Raw genomic sequence first — 23,332 nt, 5'->3', positions numbered from 1 at the left:
GTGGAAAGAAGGATCCCTTGTTTGCACAGGGGACGTATAAAGCCATAAACATGGCAGGTGGCAACAACCGATGTGACTCTCCGACCCTCAAAAGGAATCAAGGATAAGTTCCACACGACTCTTCGTGACATCTATAATAATAGTGCAGTTTTTACTCACAGTGTTCTAATTAAAACAATAATTGTTTAAAAACATGATTTTAACGCTTCGTGACATCTATAATAATAGTGCAGTTTTTACTCACAGTGTTCTAATTAAAACAATAATTGTTTAAAAACATGATTTTAACGCTTCGTGACATCTATAATAATAGTGCAGTTTTTACCAACAGTGTTCAAATTAAAATAAGAATTGTGTAAACATGATTTCAACAATTAGTTTTATATCATTTCAAATAACTTTTTATCAACAACCAAAATTTCAGGAAAAAAATTCCTTCGACATTTCTGGGGATAAATACTAAAATTATGTTTTATAAGTGCTTATAAATGCATATTTAGATTTATGCAAGTATTGGGTGAACCCATCGGGCATAGAGAAGACAGACGGCGAACGTATCGACGGTGTTTTCACGAAGTGACAAAAACCTCAATATCATGCAAAAAGGTCATTCCGAGATAATCGCCTTTGAAGTTAATCATTTTTTCAAAACACCTTTTCGACTAGTTTTTAGTTATGGATTTAAGAAATTCTTGCATTGTCAAGTAACGTATGCTTTGTTCTTTGCTAATTCAAATTGTTTATTAGAAGTCTCTCTTAATTAAGCTGTAATTCATTAATAAAGATCATTAAAAATTTTGTTCACTTCGTGAAAACAGCAAAACACAGAGGCCTCACTATTTTGTCCCATTAAGTTGTACACGCTCTTTGTCACTTCGTGCAAACATAAAATGTTCTAAGAAATTGTTACATTTGCACATCTGACGTCGCTGCAAGCGCGCGCGCGTCTGTTCTTTATCGACATCGTTCACGGCGTGTGTATCCAATCCCATCCAATCCCATCCTAAAGTGTGTGTAGAGAAATGCTTTATTCCTCTGGCCCTGCTAACGAGGTAAGTTTGTGTCACTTCGTGAAAACAGAAAAACATGGATTTTAGGCATTTTGTCAAATGTTTGTTTACGATAATTACAAAAGTAAACAATATTTCACTTTGAAACTCAGCCAAATTCTTCCTTTTGTCAAATGCAATAAATTGGCTGGCAAAACTCAAAATCGGTTTTTGTCACTTCGTGAAAACATCGTCGATATGCTTAATAAACATGTGCTCTGAACATGATCGATCAGTTGTAATGATGGAGGAAATCAAAGTAAAGTTTTTCTTTTACATTTGGCATTGTTGCAAATATAATGATGTTGATTAAAAAAAAAAGCTGAGGAAACAATTTGTATTGCAAGTGGCCAATAAAAAAAAATCTGCTCAGCCGTAGGCTACCGCGCAGGCTTCTTACCAAATAATGTTCTTGTTATTTTATTGACAATAAGAGCTTTCCTACAAAAGAACCCAATAGTACCTGATACTGTGCTATTTTTGACACGGTAGACTGTGGAATTAGCGCCGCAACTCTACAATTAAAAAATAACACCACAGTCATGTGCAAGTGGTTTCTTTTCTTTTTGTTTTGGTGGGTTTTGGTGGAACAAAAAAAAACAATGAACAATGAACAAAATAACTAGTTCTCTCAGTAAGATGGCACCGTGCCATCATTCTTGTATCATTTCTCTTCCTCAGGTTGATGGCAGCCCACCTTCTGTTGGGACGTTTGCTGTGAGCACAGAGAGTGCTGCTAACTTGCAGCGTCATCACATCATCTGGATTGATCCAACTGAACCTAGTACAACTGTGAGTTTATGAAATTATTCCGGCTTTCGTTGTATGAACATTTTATTTGTTCATTGTTTTGTGCAATTTCTATACTAACATTTTCCCTTTGAAACATTGTTTTTGTTGCCATTGTTTATTGATTGTTTCTCAAGAAAAATCTTACTTCAGAAAGTTCATCTGTTATGTGTAAAAGAGAAGATAGAGAGGAATTTGAAACTAAAAAACTAATAAGGAAGTTTGTATAAAGGACACCTTTTGTTGTACCGTCTTAATGTGTATAAAGTACCAGTTTCAGTTTGCTGTTTGCATGTTGGTATCTTCAATTTTCAATAGGAAACTCAAGTTCCTCTTGATGCTCTCTTTTACCCTTCAGGGACTGCCAAAATCACAAAACGAACACAACTGTCTCTTAAATCCTGCTAAAATGTTTGTGAATGTGAGCATTTTTTGAGTTATTCTGGTATGATTCATATGCTAACCTCAAAAAACAGCCTGATGGAACAGATTACGCCACCGACTCAATCGACTCTACCACGGAGAGTCCAGCGACCACCCCATCTCCTCCACGCTACCACTCTGGCTGGATGACGTGGCTGGAAGACCCCCGTACATCCCTGGGTTCCTTAGCCCTTGCCTGGCTGGGATTTGCTGATGTACACTCTGGTATCAGCCACTACTTGGTCTCTGCCGGACGCACGTACAGCGGCACTGAACTCACTCCGGTACCTTTGTGATTTCTTTGGGTATTCAAGTCTAGCATATGTGGCTGTTATTGACAATTGTGACAAACGAAACTTTTCCAGATGCATAGATAGTTCACCATCACCCCTCCCCAAAAATTTGCTTAATCATTTGTTAACCATTTGTTGGTCATGTGACGCAATAACATTCAGTCATGTTATTGATGCGTTCTTTTTGTAGAATCTCGGATTTAGTTTTCTTATGTCAAGTTTTCCACTGTCTTAATTGGAAGAGCCTTAACAATCCAATTCTGGTTTTGCATATTGGTTTTCAAGAATGTGATTTTGTTTCAGTTTATGAAACTCTTGCGTGTCACAAGTGATTTGAATGACAATTTTGTTTTCTCAAGAATGGACCAGTTCGTGTGAACCACAGCACTGACGGCATGTCATTGGACGAAGGCATCGCACAGACAGCCATCATACCACTAGAGGGCAGTATAACAGACCCAACTCATCCGTATCTCTACATCTCCATCTGGGCCGTTAATGGGGTAATGAGTCGTCATTCTTGTTATGAATCTATACAAATTTAATAGATAAAAACACAGTCGGTTGAAAAAGAGTCAAAAGTGTGATTATCAGGTCCAACATGTATTTGAAACTTGATTAGTCTTTTAGTTTGTAATCAGTTTGTCACGCTTTAAGCTATAGTCCATCATTTGTAATTAGTGCATTTTGTTCGTTTGAAGCAACAAAAGTGTTCAAAATCTAATAAAGGATACTGAGCAACTAACCTGATGAAGTTTCAGCTAAGCTTCAGCTGTACATTCCGAGAAAAACAGCATTCTAAGATCTCAATTTCAAATCAAAAGTTACTGAATCATGTTTTGAATTGTTTTGTAATTGCAACTATACGCGGCTTCGCGCACTGATCCGACGAATTATAACAACCGCGCGCGCGTGTGCGTCATTCCAATACTTGTGCGCGCTGCGCTGCACTGAATAACAAAACAAACTACTAATTTAAATTTTCCTACGGTGCTTCTTAAGAATCACCGTTGGAAATGCCTTCTTTCGTTGATTACTTCAAAATGACAGCTTCCCAGAAAGAATAATTTCACAGGGAGTTTAGTTCCCTTACTATCTTTCAACCAAGTTTGTTTTTCAACAGTAATTACGCCAGTTACTTTTCGGATGGCTGCAAATGATGGACTATAGCTTTAATGCATTCGATTCAAATTAGAGATCAGCCACAGGGTGGTTTGATTTAAATCAATTGATTAAAGTCAGTGATTTTAAAAGTCATGTAAAAGTTTAAAAATCACAAGATAGGCTTGTAGATAAGAACAAATTTCAATCTAATTTTTAACCCAATTTTAATACACCGATGTTATCATTCCAACCAGTGGTATGCTCTCCTGGAAGTTGATATGTTCCTGTTGGCTACACCGTTATTAACTTCCCAATGAGTGTTGTATGCAAATACATTTTAGCCAGTTCAGTATTCCAACTGCGCAAGCGCACATTAAGATTTGCCAATTTTTCGGGATAAAATTTCATCCTATGTGTGCAAAAGCATAGCGGGGTAACAGCAAAATTAAAGAGATCATCGTGTTCTGAAGTATAACATTTTGCACAAAACTTTGGACAGCGACGTTTTGTAGGTGTCTTGTGTGTCAAAATGTTTGTGTAATGAAACTTCCATCACTTTTTCATTGCACGAAAAATTTCACAGAATGCAGATTTGGTTACCTCGTCCCCCATAGCCTTGTGTGCATTTATCTGCCTCGGTTATCCCGAAAAAAAATCGTAGAATCTTGCTGTGCACCAGATTTTTAGGGAACACCAAACTTGCTTACTGTAAATTCCTGCATGGATGCAAGACATTTACTTATTCCCATAGAGGTTTTAAAGAAGTGTCCAGATAGAACATCAATTATAATGTACCTTGTAGTTACATAACAATCAGCAAACTTTGTTGTTTGTGCAGATGACAAAGTTGTCTTCCATAGTGGGTCCTTCATTCATGCTCAGTGTTTCAAAATTTCATAAATTCCTCAAATTGAGGCGCAGCTAGTGAGACAGTTAATTTCTCATTTTTTTATGAACAGATCATTTTAAATACCAAAATATCTTTGGGAGTTTTCAATGTTTGCAATGCAATATTAACAGAGTTTTATGGATGGGTGTTACATAAAACACGTGTTGAATATAATTCTCACAAAGAGAAAAAAATATCAAATGTATTTTAAAAAATCGATTTAAATGAAAAAAAAATCTGTTTTGGTTTAAAACAACATCCAATTCAATAAAAAAACCAACTTTTTTTTTAATCATGATTTTTTTTACAATTCTGTTTGACATTTGTATTTAAAGTCTCTAAATAGATGAATTGCGAAACTTGTGAAGTGTTTCAATATTCAGTCAAATTGTCACAAGTTAAACAAATCATACGTTGGATATGAACAATCCAAATAGTGATATGTTGAAAGCTGAGGTTTGTGAACTTCAGCTTTGTTAACTTCAGATGTTACTGGTCAATGGTCATAACATCATCATTGAAAGTATAAAAGGATAAACTAGCCTCAAGATTTTTTTTAACTGTTTGGAAGTGATTTATTGGCAAATCAAATCTAGTTATCAGTTTTCAATTTGGATTTATATATATAAATATAGTTTTATATCTGTGTAGGTTGGGATACCGAGCACCCGCCATCATGCCACTTTTGAAGCGTCTCCTACTCTACCAGGCGAGGGCTCCCTTGTCCTGCTGCGACGCTGTTTGCCTACAACGTGCAAGGGCCATTGTGCGTGTGCACCCATTGATAGAACATGTAATCGAGACCAGTTTATGTATTGCACTAATGTCACTCACAGTAAGTTTAGGTCTACAACAATTCTGATTCTTCCCCCCTCAACTTTTTCAGCAATAGCATTGAACAATTTTTTTTTGCGACCCGAGCTGTAATGACTTTTTAGCCTCGAGCCTTGTGCATCTTTCGATACCGAAAATATAAAAATTTTCCGGCGCTACGCGCCATGAAAACTTAATTTTCCCATATATACATTGCGTCGTGTACACAGAGCAGAATTACCATTTGTACATATGAATAACTAATTAGCCATAATTCCAAAACCCTTTGATTTATAGTCATGAAATTTCTTGGGGATGTTTATGATGAGTTGCTCTATGCATGTACCGAGTTTCTAAATTTTTCATCACTCCATGGCCGAGATCTTAGGGGCGTGCGGAATCCTGACCCTTTTAGGGTTAAAAAAGACTCCTATTGTGATTTCTTGTTATGATCCTCTGTGTATGTTAGGAGTAACAAGTAAGCTTTGCATTTTGGGGCACTACCGGGATTAATAGGTTAAATCCTTAAAACTAGGTAGGGATCCCAGAGCAAGGTTCTCAAGTTATCCCCGGTCTGTCACTCAAGTCTTATAATTAGTCGAGACACTGATTTTTGGCAGCACACTTCCATAACCAAAGCTGAAAAATTACTTGCAAACGAGAAAGTGTGACAAGTAAACGGAAGGATGTTTTTGAGATGCCTAATGTCATTGGAATGAGTTTTAGAGGTGTGAGAAAGCATTTTAATACTTTTTTAGGCAGAAAAACGCCACTTATGAAAAAGACAATAATTTTTGGCCATATTTCATAATTGAGTCAAACACCACAAATACTGACTAGAGAGTCATTTGCATCATGCTTTTCACAGTAACTTCATATTTTGCAACTCTCCAAGGCCCCATCAGGGAGAGATATTTGCCTTGACGAAAAGCTGTGTACAGTGGCCAAGTTCAAGTTCAACACACAGTGTGTATAAAACCAATGGGAACAATTGACGTACATCTTACCCGCTTGAGACTCTGGAAAGCTTGATTAACCCGTCACCCTCCCCTGCGAATATATATTGTGAGATCGTGTGAACATGTTTTCTGGCATTTTAACTGGTTAAGCAGAGCAGTGATAATCATCAGTAATAAAGAAAATGCAGCTTGATAGCTAAAGCAGGATTCAAACCAGTGCTGTTAAAATTGTTGTTTTATTTTAATTGTCTTGACCCATTCTTTTACAATGACTTGAAGGTAACCCCAACATGGAGATAGAAGTTCTGGATGTATTGGATCTGATGTGTGATGATATCAATAGCGTGATTGATATTAATGATACCGCCACTCAGTCTATGGCTGCAGCGGTATGGCGAGTCACTGAGCAGAAAGGACTGGATATTAAGTGGTGAGACAATATGTGATCTAAATCGATTATCGAATTGATATCTGTCAAGGAATTGATATTTGTGAACCATTTACTTAGGTATCCGTAGTGACTGCTCTTTGTTCTGATTATAAAAATGATATTGGATAAACTTTTACCTAGTACATTTTTGTACTGGTGGCTACTGAAGGGGTTTTTGATATGTAGTTCAAATATTGATGTTAAAGAGGTTGTGGAATGCTCGACGACATTTCCGTCATTTTTCGGGTATATGTAGCCTAAGGTGTGATGAAATAAAAACGACTATTGTTTCTGTCATGAAATGAGTACAAAAGGTACTTTTGAGAGCTGTTTTTCAAGTCCTGTCATGCCTGTTTCGACCCGAACGTGCAATTTGTGTAAAAGTCGTCGTTGCGGGCAGCAAACAAAACTCAGTAAATCGTGACGTAATAAACAGGACTCCCGATGCAGAGTAGCATAAACGAGTCCTGTTTATTACGTCACGATTTACTGTGTTTTGTTTGCTGCCCGCAACGACGACTTTTACACAAATTGCACGTTCGGGTCGAAACAGGACCTGAAAAATAGCTCTCAAAAGTACCCTTTGTACTCATTTCATGACAGAAACAATAGTCGTTTTTATTTCATCACACCTTAGGCTACATATACCCCAAAAATGACGGAAATGTCTTCGAGCATTCCACAACCTCTTTAATGATATAAATGCAAGATTGAAATTGGTAAGATAAGAGCAGAAAGAACTGGCTATCAAAGAGTCAAGTTGACATTTATAAGGTATTATTCATACTTGAAGAGAGATTCATTACTTGATGTCTCCAAAACCCCCAAACACAGTTTGTGAGACACACACTGACCACACCTCCTGCACATCTCTATTCATATCCCTGGCTTTGCAGGTTTGAATGGAGCATCGGCGACGACTCTTCATCAAATCCCGTGGGAATCTTTAATCCAGTTCTGGACAGGATATGGTATGATATTGGACAAAACAACCAAACTATCATCACGCTAGACGAAGGTAATGAATTAGTTTGACAAACTTTTAATATAATGGATATGATTGTATTTTGGTATGGTATATGAAATGCAGGGTTCGATTTTAGCAGTAGCCCGCCAGCCAAATGCTAGTCAAAACAGCGCTGGGCTAGTCCAACTATTCTTTAAGTAGCCCGGCTGGCGAGTCAAAAATTATTGGGCTACAGCAAAGATGAAAGGACAGGAAGAAATAACTCATTAAATTCAGAAAGCAAACCTGTATCAATGTGTGTCTAATTTCATTAACTGTTTAGGGTTAGATTATTAGATCTGTTTATTAAAAACACTGACTATAAAAGAAAAACATGCGGACGAGTGAAAATGCCCGCGGGCTAGTTGAGAGTGTGTTTCAGTAGCCCAGCTGGCTATTTTTTTTTATTTCGCCAGGTGGACTCTGCAGGCAACTTGCCGCACCGCTACCCGAACTGCAACTGATCAATTCCCAGCATAGACATACACACAATCTGAACAAATGTATACAAATGTAGCAACTTTACCCAACCCTGGAATCCAGCCAAGTTCTTCCCACACAATTGGACAAAAGAACCCCACTTAGCCAACCTATTTGTAGAGCCTATTTCCGGAGCGCGCGCTAGCCAGACCCAAATCCAGGTCAGGTGCGCGCCGCCGGAGCCCCTCCGCCGGAGCACTAGTACCAGACAGCAATGACAACAAAAGTGTGCATAGACTGTCCGTTACACTTATCAATATATGAACTACATTGTATTTTTCCTGATAAAATCAATAAATCCATAGAGTGCATGGGCTGTTCGGGGCAATTACAGAGACTTGGTTAAGATTCTTAACAGACCTGAATGTAACCGTGAACCTGCTTTAATTTTTGTGTATTTTAAAAGAATCAACGAAACTTTAAAAACAATTGCAGTTAATTATTAAACCATAATTTGTTTTTTATTTTATTTTTCATTAAATTTTTACAACTGTGTGATTTCTATATCTATCATAGATCACAAGATGGCGAAGGGAGTTAAGTATCATGTGTTCATCAGGGCCTGGTATAATCCTACTACATATGCAGTGTTCAGATCAGATGGCATCACCCCGGATATCACACCACCAAAAATATCAACAGTCAGAGGCACAAAGGTATGAGAATTAAAGAGTCAGATGTACAAAGAGAATCTGACAATATCTGCCAATATACCCTTTCTTTGGTTCTTTAACAGTGCTCTTTCTTCTAATAATGTAAGATCATTGAGAATACACAAGACATAATTGCAGTTTTATCAAACCTCTTCAACCGATCATTCCTTCAATCTTGTTAAAATACCTGAATAAAATACGTTTTTGTTTCCAGATAAAAGATCTTGCCAGATCTGATGCCAGGAAAGACACTGATTACTTGACGGATCCTAACGTCCTCTTTATCTCCTGGGAGAGAGTGTTTTTAGACGACGCGATGTCCCACTTCCAGGTGTCTCTGAGTACCTACCCAGGAGGTAAGTACACTCAAATATCACCCAATCAACTCAAAAACTCACTTTCTTAATATGAGTCACCCTTGCTCATTCGAAACATTTACCAGTTGGACTAAAGGTCCCATTTATGATACCTTATTGTCGTGTTTTGCATGACAGAATGTAAGAGATGTAAACAACTTGTAACATATTCTTAAAGGTACAGTCCATCATTTGCAGCTATCCAAAAAGTAGCTGAGGAAATTATTGTGGAAAAGCATTCTTGGTTTAAAGCTAGTAATGGGACTAAACTCCCTGTGAAATTATTCTTTCTGGCAAGCTGTCATTTTGAAGAAAACAATGAAAGAAGGCCATTTCCAACTATGCATTTCAAGACACATTTTTGAATAGATTTCCGTTAGTAGTTCGTTTTTAATTTGGCAAAGCCGTGAATGAGTATGCACAAGCATTGACACGACCCACAAGCGAGTGCGGTTGCTGTAATTTGTCGGTTCAGTGCGCGACATTGCGTAGCTGCAATCGGCTGAATGAGAACATGTTCCGAATTCGAGCGCAATTCAAAACATGACTCAGCAAATTTTGATTTGAAATCAAGATCCTAGCATATTGTTTTCTCGGAATGTATAGCAATCACTGAGCTAAAAGTTCATCAGGTTAGTTGTTAAGCACCCTTCTTTTGATTTGGAGTACTTTTGTTACTTCAAACGAATATAATGCACAAATTATAAATGATGTACTCTACCTGTAATTCATTTTGTTTCTTAGGTGAAGATATTCCTCAGTTTGCTGACCACACCTTCCCGGCCAGTGTGTCCTCCACACAGTTCACCAATCTGAACCTAAAGAGTGGACTGCGATACTACAGCAACGTACGAGCGTTCAACAAAGCTGGTCTGCACACGCTGAAAAGCAGTGATGGCTTTGTGGTGGACACGAGGAGGCCAGATGCAGGCCTTGTGTTTGATGGCACAGGTGAATAGTCACCTTGTTTCTCCTTCATAATGTACAGTCAATGCTTCATGGATGATGGCGACTCAAAAGCATCTCTGAACAGCTCTTGTGCTTTGTATTTCTTTGCACAATTCCTTGTCAGTGCCTAATGCATCACTTCCGTAATCACTTCTGTAATCACACTGACACAAAAGTCTCTTCACTCAGGAAACAATCATGTACCAGTATCTAATTGTTGTAAAGTGTCTTGCTGTTGGACATAAACGTCATGAGTCTTCATCAAAAGCAACACACATAGGATTGCAGTTGTGGTACGATTGAAAGACCTCTACCCTGATGGTCCACAAATTTTAAAATATCATCTCTACTATACATTTCTACACTCAAGCAAAATATGTAACACTGACAATGTTAACCCTCCTCCTGTTTGAACAGGCACAGACAGTCAAAAAGTCCATCCACTTAAGCATAGTGTACCAAGTTACATAGACAGTCACAGCCAGTCAATCCTGCTTTATGTAGGCTGGGAGCTCTTAGCTGTTAAAAACAGACACTTGACTAATTTTGATTGAATTTACTTCTTGGCACAGAATGAACGTTTGCGTAGGAAGGTTTTAATGTATAAATTTGAATATAGACCATTGAATTGTTGCGGCCATCTTCATTTTTCCCCATTCAAATGAACGTAACCGAAGCAAGGTTGGAAGGAAAATTAGTCTGGTTCCTTTTTGCACAAAAACATTATCATTCAGGACTATAATATGCATACAGGGAACATGACTGAAATGTTGGCAGCACGATAAAGGTCTATAGAATCTGATGCTGATATCCAAAGAGTAATTTTTCAATAGCTAAAAGCAGAACAAACCAAAACTGAGGTTTTCTGAACTTTACTTCTTTGTTGCAGATCTTCATGACGTGGAATACCAGAACTCTAGCACATTGATCTCAGCCTCCTGGCATGGCTTTGTGGATCTTGAATCCTACTTAGACCATTATGAGTGGTGTGTTGGACAGACCTCTAGCCCAGCAGATGATGGCATTCTGCCCTGTACCAATGTTGGAATCCACCTGTCTGCCTCCAAGACTCTAGCTGTGCCTCTAACAGATGGTAAGGTTTTGTCTATCAAGCGTCTTGGATACTCTAACTTCATTTTGACTATTTCTGGCTGAAAGATATAAATTCTTTGACTCTGAATTTCAGCAAGTCTGTTTAGAAATTTTAATTGCTAATATTGGGCGAACTCATTGCCTTTCTGTGGAAAGATGGTGCTTTTCCCGTTAGCAGACTTAATCTAAAAGATATCCTTCATAATCTACAATGCAGTTTTGAAGGATTCATTACAAATTTGTTATTGTGGATCCCTGACCCTGAGCTGCTATTATAACATTTGGCATGATGCTCCTTGAAAGTTCAAGTCTAAAAAATTTGCAACAGCTAATTCTATTTTTCGTCTAAAAAATTTCGCGGCTTAGTGGAGGATTTTAGAGGACGGTCAGGCTGACTTTCCAAAATGCCTTAAAAATCTTCAAGGAAATAGGGAAAATGGTATTATGTAATTGTGCAAAACAGGCCTGTATTATCTAAGATATTTCCGACTAATGCTCTTGTGAAAAATTTAGGGGAGATGGTGTGTGCAAACGTACCATCTGAATCCCAAAGCCAACAGATATGGACCAAATACTTGTCTATGGGTGACCATTAACTATGAATTCAATTCCTATTTTTTTCAGGCATCCAATATTACTCCAAGATTTCAGCCATCGACGCAGCTGGCTTGCAGTCTGTATCTGTCTCTTCAGACGGGTTTGTGGTGGACACTACACCCCCTGAGCCACTAGTACAGATAAATCTAGGGGATGATTTGATCCAGAATCCATCATTTGAAAGGATTCAGGAACCAGACATAACAGGTGAATCAAAAAGCCATTGAGAGTATAACGTTATTAGGTTTTCATATCTTCATATTACTTGTTTAAACAGTTTTCATTAGAACAAAATTGAGAGAAAAGAAGTTTTGCTATTTCATACCTAACTTCCATAATAGGTTCTTCTGATCCAATTAAGCAAATGTTTGAAACCGTCTTGTTGATCTCTTTAGATATGGAATATGAATATACAACAGTGATTGCTGAGAATGAGACATTAAATGAAGCCTCGGGTACATCTGACCCAAATCACGGCAATGTCTCTGATACTTATCCCACTTCTGCCACCAATTTGTCAACTGAAGAAATGTCATCCACAACCAGTGTGCACGTTACCGATGGTAAACGAGGTGAGGTACTAGTTCAGTGGGATGTAGGGTCTGACAGCCAATTTGCCGTGGTCACTTCAGGGAAGAAGATTGCTGAAGATGGTCATTCGTTCTTGTCTCTTCATGGCTCCATCTACCAAACCTTCAACACAACACAGGGAAGCCACTACCAAGTTGTGTTCTTTGCAAGTCACCCGGTGCCATCCCACAACCCTTTGCTGAATCAGGAGGGTCGTATCGAGGCCCCAGGATTGGATCGCATCTTCAGGTTGTATGACCGGCCGGCACACAGTCACTCAGACCAGAGTCTGAGGTCCATCCGATGGCATCAGCACAGATTTTACTTCACAGCCAGTGGAGACGTAGCAACACTCAAAATCTCATCTGTAGGACAATCAAATGGAATCCTGTTGGATAATGTTCAGGTGAAAAGAATCTCCTATAGGCCCAGTACAGTTAATTTTGTAGGTTGTAAACACATCCCCTACATTGTTTTAAGCCGATGTAAAAAAAAAATTTCTTTGAAACTTCATGATTAAACAGTTTCCATAAAGTCATAGCTAATTTATCACTTACACCTTGGATGTACAGATCAATATCAAAACTTCTGAACATAAATGTTGCTGACTCATAAAATAAACTATTAGTTTAATTACCGCATAGATCAAGACAAACCAAGTACCCACTGATCGTACATTCTACTACTGTTTAGTATCATCAATTTGTTCTAATATAGGTGTGGGATCTCAATCCATTTCCTTATAACCTGCTCATACATTCCATTTGATTTCACCATTTGATCTGATCATCCCATTTCTTGTTAAACACAGGTTAGGCAGATTACCACTAGACCCAGTACAGGTGAAGGGTCTGTAGAGGTACATACCCAGTTCATTCACAGCTGGTCGTCCATCCAGGCCAAGTGGCATTTCATTGACCCTGAGAGTCCCATAGTCGACTTCACCTGGGCCATAGGTAGGTTGAGTCTTGGACTTATATTTGTCTGCAGTCATTATACCATGTTGTTGGCCGCAGTGTGGACATTCAAGTTGGGCCCTGGTGTTTTGTTGTTATGCAGTATTCAGTATGACATGACCTTGATGTTTGTACGCATCCGTTAATTACTCTTCTTTTTTGGGGGGTAAATTTGCCAGGTACTTCCAAAGGCGGCACCCAGTTACAAAGCTTCACATCAGTGGGTACACAGACAGACGCTATCAATACTGACGTCATGATGGCACATGGCTCCTACGTCTACATCACCGTGATGGCAAGAAATGCAGCTGATCTCATCACCATAGCAACCTCTGTCTCCTTACTGATCGATCTAACGCCACCCGTGATTCATTTTGTCAAAGATGGTGGCGATGCACATGGTATTGTATATTACAAACTGACACATCCACTTCACATGATGTCCACTGTACTGACTTGTATGACTCGTGACTCGGACTCACATTTTCCGTGACTCGCAATTTCCGTGACTCGCAATTTCCGTGACTCGGACTCGGACTCGAGTCTTGATGACAAATGACTCGGACTCGAACCTGCGGACTCGGATTTGGACTCGGACTCCACCTGCTTGACTCGGGACTTGACCATGAATTCACCACAAATCAGCTATTTTTTTTCCAACAAAATAATAACAAATTATTTTGAAGACGATCCTCTCCTGAGCAAGCGATACAGTCTGTGCAGTGCAGAAGAATCGGATCTATTACTCTACATATAGACAGTACGTGCGGCTGGCTTGTTTTCGATATATTGACTTGGGAAATCAATGTATCGAAACATGTGCCCCAGCGTCCACACTTGATATTGCGTAAATGCAAGCTTCAAAGTGTTCGGTGCCAGATTAACCTTTTTCAGACACTCGTGCCTTTCCTTAGTTGACACACTAAGTATACAGTGTTTAAACGTCGGTGAAGGGCAAAACCTAATATTGAACTTAGTTGACAGGTATTTCCAGTTCTTAAAATTAGAGAAAACCTTTGAAAAAATGGAAACATTTTAAACTGTGAGGTTATAGCAGTACCTCAAAATTTATGTCCAATATACATTTGGTGACTCGGACTAGGACTTGATCTTTGTGACTCGTGACTCAGACTCGGACTCGACCTGCATGACTCGGACTCGACCTGCATGACTCGGGACTCGGACTCGGGAGAGGTGACTCGGACTCAGACTCGATATTTAGTGACGCGAAAAACAAGTTTGCCACTTTAACACCACATGAAATTTGTAGGAGGCAGAAAATAGTCAACCTCTATGCAGAAGTACCCGCTAAATGGTTACACTAAGAGGGCTAAACACTGTCTTATGCAATTGCATACACATGCATACAGTATACACTATACAAATATAACATGGTTTGAGGGTGGACAGTCGATATTAGCTTCCCGAGGTATTGGAAGTCGACAAACTGGTTCCCGACTATCGACTATCCACATGAAATAAACCATGTTATATTTGCTTCATTATACCTCATACATATTCAGTTGCCGAATTTTCCCGTTGCAGTATGCACCTCATGGGCATAAAATCTTCGGAGAAACTTGTCGAGCTCACCATACAGTAACTCCTAAGAGTTTATACTGCATTGTGGACACCTTTTTTTCAGCACAGGAGGCATCTTTATTGCCCACAATATTCTCCTGTTCAACATCATTGAGCTCGAGAAAACACTAATTAACATTTACACATGCAACCATCTTTTCATGTGTGGCTAAGGCGATGTTCCCACGTGCGTATTACACCCTTGCGACAGTTCCACGATTGCTTCGTAAAGCGCATGCGTAGTAGCCTGTCGCACGGGTGAGACAGTCTACTACTACGCATGCGTATTTAGCCTGTGCGTGAATACGCGCGCACGCTTGGTGAACAGCAGAAATAGCTTCTTGCACATGATGCTGAATGGACCAGTGAGAATTCGGCCCTCGATCATGAATATATGTGAGGTATGGTAATATGGAATTGTGCATCCTTGAATGAAAATTTGTTGTGCATGTGCTTACATGCAGTGTTTCCTGCAGAAGCAGCTCTTGTGATTGGTCACACAATGCAATCCTACTGTTCTAGCATGGAAATTATAGTTCCTCGGAAATTAATATCTTATAAAGTTTAATTTGCCCTTGACAGATATTGACTTCAGTGCAGATGATTCCTCTTTGACCTTCAGTTGGTCAGCGTCTGACCCTGAGAGTGGAATTGACCACTGTGAATGGGCAGTTGGTAAGTTGATATCTCCCGTTTTCAGAATGTCGATTTAGATTGGATTTGTACCTTGCATGAGTTGGTGGGAATCTGACTAACTTTGAAAACTAGACCATCAGTGTGTTTCTTCCCTTTCTTCCCAGGATCTGAGCCTGGCCTTGATGACATCCTACCAAGCTCACCATCTCCTGATGCTACTTCCAGCATCACCACCAGTCTGTTCCAGGCCATGGTTGAGGGTCAGCGCCTGTACGTAACCATCACATGCTACAATGGTGCTGAGAAGTCCTCATGGAAATCATCAGATGGCGTTACCATAGTTACAGTGCCTCCTAGCTCATCAGCAGCAGTCGTCAATCTGAAGACCGTGTCAGAGACTCAATATGACACACGCGATAGGTACCAGTCACAGAGAGACTCTGTCAAAGCATCCTGGGATGGATTCATGGACCCATTTGGAATTCAGTCCTATGAGGTCAGTGTACTGTGCATGGATGCAGTGTTAAACAAGGTCAAATATCAAGACTAAGTTTGTTCGCAGCTCATATCAGCCAGTGGTGTACCATTATTAGGTCTACAACTTCTCACAGAACTGTATTCGAGTCACCAAACATCGAGTCTGAGTCCAAGTTGCCTCTTCTGAATCTGAGTCATGAGTCACTTTAAGTACTATTATTGGAATTAAATTTTGAGGTATTATTTCCGAGTCTACAGGATCGAGTCCAAGTCCGAGTCATTTGTCATCGTGACTCAAGTCCGAATCCGAGTCATGGAAAATGGGACTCAAGTTGGACTGGAGTCTGAGTCTGAGTCACGTGTCGCACAATAAGGGGGTTTAAAAAATGGTAATCCAAATATAATGGGTTAATATATTAAGGTTATGAACATTGTGAGAGTGACTCCATCTTAAAGGTTGGTGAGACATGCCCGTGGTCCACCAAAGAACATTAATAGTCATTTTCCTTCATACGTGCCTGGAGTCCATGCGAATCTCTCTCACACATTTTCCCCCTGGAGTCGAGACACATTGACCCTGAACATACGGTTAAAGTGGCCCGCTAAAGCCTACCCTTGTATTTGACCCTCAGTGACCCTGAACACCTAGCGAGTGTGACCTGCTTAACACCTAGCGAGTGTGACCTGCTTAACACCTAGCGAGTGTGACCTGCTTAACAGTAGCGAGTGTGACCTGCTTAACCACTAGCCAAGAACCTGTCAACCGAAAAATCTCACAGGTTGTAGTCGTATGATGACGATGACACCGACCTGTTTTCAAGTTTACAGGCAGAAAGTGCAGAGCTTCAAAAACTTAAACAAGAGTTCAAGTTCTTGAATCTTTGTCACACGCGTAGCCAGCGGGGGAAGGGGGTATTTACCCCTTCCCAATATTTTCTAAATACTGCCCTTTTCCATTGAAATGTCCTTTTTTTTCCACCGGCGCTTAACCCCCCCCCCCCCCCCCTCCAATATTTTTGTGGGAGTGGCCTTTTTATTAAGTGCCTTTTTTTCTGCACCAGTGCCCTTTTTAAAAAGAATTGGTGCCCTTTTTGTGCCAGTGGCTGTTTGGGTGCCTTTTTTTAATTTTGCGCACGTATCGCCCTGAATAGCCTCATAATGGTCGGTTTTGAACAGCGCCCCCACTGACAGATGGTACCAGCCGATATTCGCTGCCTTGTCTTGCGTTGCTAACCAACAGGTGATCCTGTTGCCACCATTGACATGATAATTGGTGGACAGCATGGGATGCATTTGTTGCCCCTATCAGTGATGAAGGAATCCTTGGCTTACTTTCTATACCACTATGATTACATATTGGAGGCACGCCACGGCATATGCTGGTTACTGGGCCCAGTGGTTGATTAGCTGCAGTTTGTAGTGTAACGGACCTTTGCTGTCATCCGAGCGGTTTATTATTAGCGGATATTTGTAGTCTTATCAGGTTGGAATCGGCATCGGTCTGTCATTAGGTAGCGTGGCGACAGTGCCGATTTCAATCTCCCTGCTTAATAGTGCAGACAAGAAATCATCACTTACACTGCATGTATTTGAATAACCTACGACAGCAAGAGAGAGACACAGACACGTCTGTATGGTTTCAGCTCTAAACCAGTTCTCCTCGTTTACTTTACTCAGAACATACTTTATATCTCACTTACAATCAAAGATGCTTACAATTAGTTGTCCTAAACCCTGCCCCCTTAATTGTGATTGGATTGTTCTGCCCTTCCCTTATCCCTGATTGGCTGCAAGTTTCGTGGACCGTGGTCACTGCACGGTCGAGTCACGAGAGGGCATACTCATTTTCCACCTGTGGAAAATGGGCGTGACTCGCACAAAAATACATACGCAGTAGGAGCTCTTCACGGCGCTTAATGCCAAGACTATTTATAAATAATGACATCATAAACAGGGACGACTGCAGGTCGTCACAGTAGTTTTATCCCAAATTTATATAGCATGTGGATGGTTTTAAATTGCCAGTAATTTGGACTGTGTTTGAAAAGCAATGTTTAAAACTGGTAGGCAGCTCCTGCGCTCTGTGCTACATGTACACAGAATGCTGCACTGCTTGCTCTGCTGGCTTGAGAGCCATTGCTGTGATATACATGTACATAATACATCACAACCCACAGGAGTTGTGAACTAACATACGGAGCTGTGTCTGCTTGTGCTGAGTGTTAGAAAAGTTCCAGAGTAAAATTGTTGAACAAAAGTCGTCACAGTATTTCAACTTTTAATGGTTTTTAACCGAAGAGGTAGTTATGAATGGGGATAATATAGTGTGATGGAGCAGTTATATGGGCCTGGTTGCTGATATAGCCCTCGCCTGTGACTCTGGCAATTATCAGCGGCCAGGCACTAAGCCAGTTTTAAACCCCATGTTTATATACATATCCGCTCCATCACACTATTCTCCCCTTTATTGAACCCTTTCTCCTCTCATCAGTGCCATCTGAGTGGACCCAACGCCTACGACCACTGGACACCCTGTGGATCCACATCAGAGACCCACCTGGATTGGTCAGGTCTTACCCTGGATGATGATGCAACCTATAGCCTATCAGTCAGAGCCGTCAATCATGCTGGTCTGATCAGCCAAGCTATCACTGGCAACATCACCATAGAGTCTACCAAACCTCCAGGGGGAGGTACGTATACATACACGTAGCTCAATCATTTCTAGAAGATCGAGAATATTTTCCAATTTTAAGAAGAGCACACAAAAGTCTACAGTTTTATTATGCATTGTTAATCAGGGTAAAATGTATTCTATACACTATGATAGAGGCGGCAAAAAAGAGGGGAACCTAACAAACTCTATGCATGTCAACATTCTACTTAAACTCTGGTGACTTGCAATGGCTTATTAACTCCTGAAGCAAAGTGTTTGTTTTCTAAAACAATTACCAAATGTGTGAGGGTCATTACATTTGTTGTTTCCCTCATGACTTCCACACAACTTTGTTTCTACAAGTTCACCTGAGCTCTAATCCAGCAATCCACATTTTGAGAGTTTCCTTCATCTCACAGGTTTCGTATATGATTGTGTCTTTATAGCACTAAGCCTGCTCAGTCATTCCTGGCTTGGAGATGGAAGGGTTGATCTGACCTGGGACGGCTTGTTCTCTACCTCCTCCTCCTCCTCCTTGGTGTATGAGGTATCTCTGGGTACCATCCCAGGAGGTAGTGATATCATGCAGTGGGTGGAGACCATGGAGACAGGTATGCGTGTCTCGCCGCTGGCTCTCTACACTGACTACCACTTGACGTTGACGGCCATCAACGCGGCCGGCTTGTCACAGACAGTCAATAAGATCATCAGTGTGTAAAGAATTCACAGCATAACAGGTTTTAACCAATGTTTTTCTATAGTCTTTCCTTAAAAATGTTTACTCAGAGAGCATTGACATATACACAGACACTTCAGCTGTTTGAGAGTTGTGTGATTTTTTTTTTATAATAGAAACTTACATGTCCCTGATAGGAAATTCTATCACAATGAAATGCTTGAACAACAAGAACAAATTCTTCGAACTATTAAACAAACTTCTGTATATTCTTTCATAGCTAGAGTCTGAATTGAAAATTCCGTCCAGATTAAAGAGTTTTTGAGAAGTGTTCCAAGATCACTCTTGTACACATTTCCTTAAACTTAAAGGGAATATACAACATTTGCAAACAACGAAAAATAAAACTATCAAGTTTTTGCGAAATACCTTAACAGGATGTTGGTAAATGAAAGTCTAAAGCATCCTGTAAAATTATGGCACCTGGTATACTGTCATTTTCAAGAAAAGTGGTATTTTTGTATCAATTTCCAACGCTGATCGGCCGATCAGCGTTGGAAACAACTGGCTTTTTATCAAATACTGGCCCCAATTGACCATTGCACTTGTTTGCAATCGATTACAAACCTATAAACGGGTACGAGCCAGCTAGACTGGTTCCCTGACCTTACAATTCCCCCAATGTATGTAAACTGCTCTGTTTCTTCTTATATGGAGTCAGGGAACCAGACTACAGGAAAATGATCGTTTTTCTTGGTTTTTATAGCATTTTCGAACCCAAAACCTCCAAAAAGTTAGTGTAACTATATTTGCTTTATATTTCCGACCCCCCAATTCCACCCATTTCTGAAAATTACAGCAAAAGCAAATGATGTATATTCCCTTTAAAACAGCAAAAGTTATTAGGATGTGAAGTTATGACCATAAAGCTGCCTATTGGTATATGGGTATGAATTTAGGATCCAGAGTGATCTTGTAATTTACCATTGAACTATCATTATGAATAACCTCGGATGAATTTGTTTGGGCCGTTGGCAGGAATATAATGTTGTTTAGGTAGGTGAATTCATGATCACTCTTGGAGGACAGCTGCATTAAGAAGGGAATACAGAATTATAAAATAAGTAATGTCAGATGTAACAGGGACAGGAAAAAAAATGGACCCCAAATGTATAGAATGACTAATGTGGCTTGGAATTTTCAAACTTGGGTTTACCGTATCATAAGACCCAAGTCATGCTAACAGAAAGGTTATTATTTTTACTGTCAGATTTTGTGTTTCGATTATGAGGGAGGAAGAAGTCTTTTCTGAAATACTGACGGCCATTTTTGTGTTTTCCTTTGCAAATTTTCACCCATTCACAGAGGTGGGGAAACGTTTATGTTTCATTGTATTTGATGGGCATTCATCAGTACGTGGAACGGTAAATGATCAGTGGTGGACAGCTGGATTTTGTGATCTTTTTATTAAAACAGTCACAACTTGGGAATAGAGTGCACGCGCATCGGCATGCACTACTGATTACAGGCACCCATTGGCTAAGCATTTAAGTTGCGTTAACTTGGCGGTTCCATTGGTGCAATGCTACACTGTGTATGGGAAGCATGGCTAAGTTGAGACGACGCCACACTTATGAACCAGATGGTGTGAAGGTTTGTCCTTTTTAGCTAATAGAATAAGTCATGTGCTGGGCTCTGGCCTGGTGCGACTATACCTCATGTCTTGGTTGCGTGTAGAAACATATACAATTCTTGGTCATGTGTTCAGTTGTGTATTTACTCATAGATTGTGAGTAGAGCTAGAGAAGAGAGAGGAATGGAAGGGTCTGCTGAGAACAGACAAGTACCGTTACTAGTCTAGTAAATGCACTTATCGTTGTCAATCATAAAGAAATTACTTATTTTGTCTTGGGTATAATTTGGGATTAATTCGCGTTTGTGTGTGCTGTGGTGTGTTAATGTAATTTTTCTAGGCTTGCTGTGTACATAGCAAAGTTCAGTGCCATATTTTCAAGCAAGCATAGTGCTTATTAGTGCTGGTTGGATCACAGAGTTCAGGGCCGAGAAATAGGATACATAGCGTCCGCGTCTGTACAGAGGGCACCCTCAGAACAGGAACCGATATTTCACACCGATATTTCATAAAAATAGAGCTCAAACTTCCAGAGGTCCAGAAAATAGAGGTTCAACTTCCAGCAAAGCAAGTTTATTATAATTAATACTACCTAATTGTACATCTGTAGATGACGTCTGTGGATAACATTTGTGGATGACTTTTGTGGATAACATCTGTGGATGCGTCTGTAGATGTGTCTGCAGTTGATGACAATTGTGGGTTACATTTGTGGTTGACGTTTGTAGGTTACCAATTAAAACTGTTCTTAGCATGAATAAATAAGTATTAAGATAATAGCCTAGACGTATTGTAGATGTGATTAAGGAAGAGTGATTAAAACAAGCAATACATTGATTGTTCCTGCACAGAAACAGCCTGTCCATTGTCAATTATTGTGTCCTAATTACTGCATGAATCTAAGATGTTAACAATCAACTACAAATCGACTCGTCCTGTACTGAAAGAAACTGGGCACAGTGGATCCCTCTCGTAAACATATGTTAAGCCCAGTTTAAGTTTAACCAGGCCTGCCAATTTTAATGGTTTTGCCACGAAAATGCACGCGGATATTTGTCACAATTGGATCAAACCACTCGCATACGCCACCTCTTTACACGTTTATGCCACGCCCACAAATTAGGCGAAAATATGACTTTTGAAATGCTATAAAGCTATAAATGCTATCATTGCCTGCCTTTATTGCGAAGTCATCTAAAAAAAAAAAAAAAATTGGATTCGTTTTTTTTGGGGGGGGGGGGGGGGCATGGCCCCCTTTGGCCTCCCCCCATCCGCCCTTGTAGGTGATGGAGGGCGTTTGTCTCTTAAAAAGTACTACCGCGGTAAAGGTCAAAGAATGCTGCACAAAATCTGGTGTTATTTCCAGGTCACAAAAGGGGGAATAAACCCCCATCACCCGGGATTTATGCCCGTATACATGTATATCTATACTCGACCTTGAAATCTGCATGTTTTATTCTCACGAAAAAGTAGCGGGGGGGGGGGGGGGGGGGGGGGGGGGGGGGGGGGGGAGATGATTCAATAGCCCATCCCCCGGCATCAAAACGGCGCATTTTGTGTCATTTGCACCAAATCAAAATGACGCCTTGCTGACTCTCCAGAAACTTGAATCATGCATCAATGATGTCAGTGTATGGATGAGTTCTAATTCTCTCAAACTCAACACTGATAAATCTGAACTTATTATGTTTGGGTCAAAGTCACAACTTGCTAAGATCAATGTCCATGGTATCAACATCCAAAATTCACCTGTTAAGTTGTCGGCGACCTGTCGAAATCTTGGAGTCATCTTTGACTCACTTATGTCAATGTCTCATGTTTCTAACACATGTAAATCTGTCAGATTTCAACTTCGTAACTTGGGTTTAATTCGTAAGTATCTAACCCGCTCAGCAACAGAGAAACTTGTTCACGCCCTCATTTCATTTCGGTTGGATTTTTGTAATTCCCTGTTGTATCAGCTACCCCGTAACCAACTTGCTCGCCTACAAAGACTCCAAAATTCTGCCGCTCGAATTGTGACCCTGACACCCTCTAGAACCCATATCACCCCGATTTTGCAGTCTCTGCATTGGCTCCCTGTTGCTGACCGGATTAAATACAAACTGTTACTGCTTGTTTTTCATTGCATTCATGATTCAGCTCCTGAATACAACATAGACCTATTAACTCCATATAATCCATCCAGGCGATTGAGATCTTCTGATGCTTCTTTGCTGGTTGTCCCTCACACTCACAAATCTTGGGGTTGTGAGGGGCCTTCTAG

The 23,332-nt window shown here is 40.1% G+C and overlaps 1 protein-coding gene across 1 annotated transcript in view; it reads left to right on the top strand.

Annotated features, from left to right (window-relative positions):
• The window catches only part of LOC119733252, a 63,368-nt gene extending 43,574 nt beyond the window's left edge, over window positions 1-19,794 (top strand). The window contains exons 34-51 of the mRNA XM_038206842.1: window positions 1,731-1,841; window positions 2,315-2,545; window positions 2,914-3,057; window positions 5,199-5,382; window positions 6,599-6,749; window positions 7,646-7,767; window positions 8,752-8,891; window positions 9,103-9,244; window positions 9,989-10,195; window positions 11,082-11,285; window positions 11,909-12,088; window positions 12,277-12,857; window positions 13,263-13,407; window positions 13,587-13,808; window positions 15,571-15,663; window positions 15,789-16,120; window positions 18,593-18,794; window positions 19,204-19,794. Coding sequence (XP_038062770.1) covers window positions 1,731-1,841; window positions 2,315-2,545; window positions 2,914-3,057; window positions 5,199-5,382; window positions 6,599-6,749; window positions 7,646-7,767; window positions 8,752-8,891; window positions 9,103-9,244; window positions 9,989-10,195; window positions 11,082-11,285; window positions 11,909-12,088; window positions 12,277-12,857; window positions 13,263-13,407; window positions 13,587-13,808; window positions 15,571-15,663; window positions 15,789-16,120; window positions 18,593-18,794; window positions 19,204-19,475 — 3,663 coding nt within the window. The 3' untranslated portion in view covers window positions 19,476-19,794. The remainder of the gene's footprint in view (window positions 1-1,730; window positions 1,842-2,314; window positions 2,546-2,913; window positions 3,058-5,198; window positions 5,383-6,598; window positions 6,750-7,645; window positions 7,768-8,751; window positions 8,892-9,102; window positions 9,245-9,988; window positions 10,196-11,081; window positions 11,286-11,908; window positions 12,089-12,276; window positions 12,858-13,262; window positions 13,408-13,586; window positions 13,809-15,570; window positions 15,664-15,788; window positions 16,121-18,592; window positions 18,795-19,203) is intronic.
• Window positions 19,795-23,332: the final 3,538 nt, after the last annotated feature.

This window comes from Patiria miniata, unplaced genomic scaffold, assembly GCF_015706575.1.
Source record: "Patiria miniata isolate m_02_andy unplaced genomic scaffold, ASM1570657v1 HiC_scaffold_1, whole genome shotgun sequence".
In the NCBI taxonomy this organism is placed as follows: Eukaryota; Metazoa; Echinodermata; class Asteroidea; order Valvatida; family Asterinidae; genus Patiria; species Patiria miniata.
This window is presented reverse-complemented; position numbering and strand designations above follow the sequence as displayed.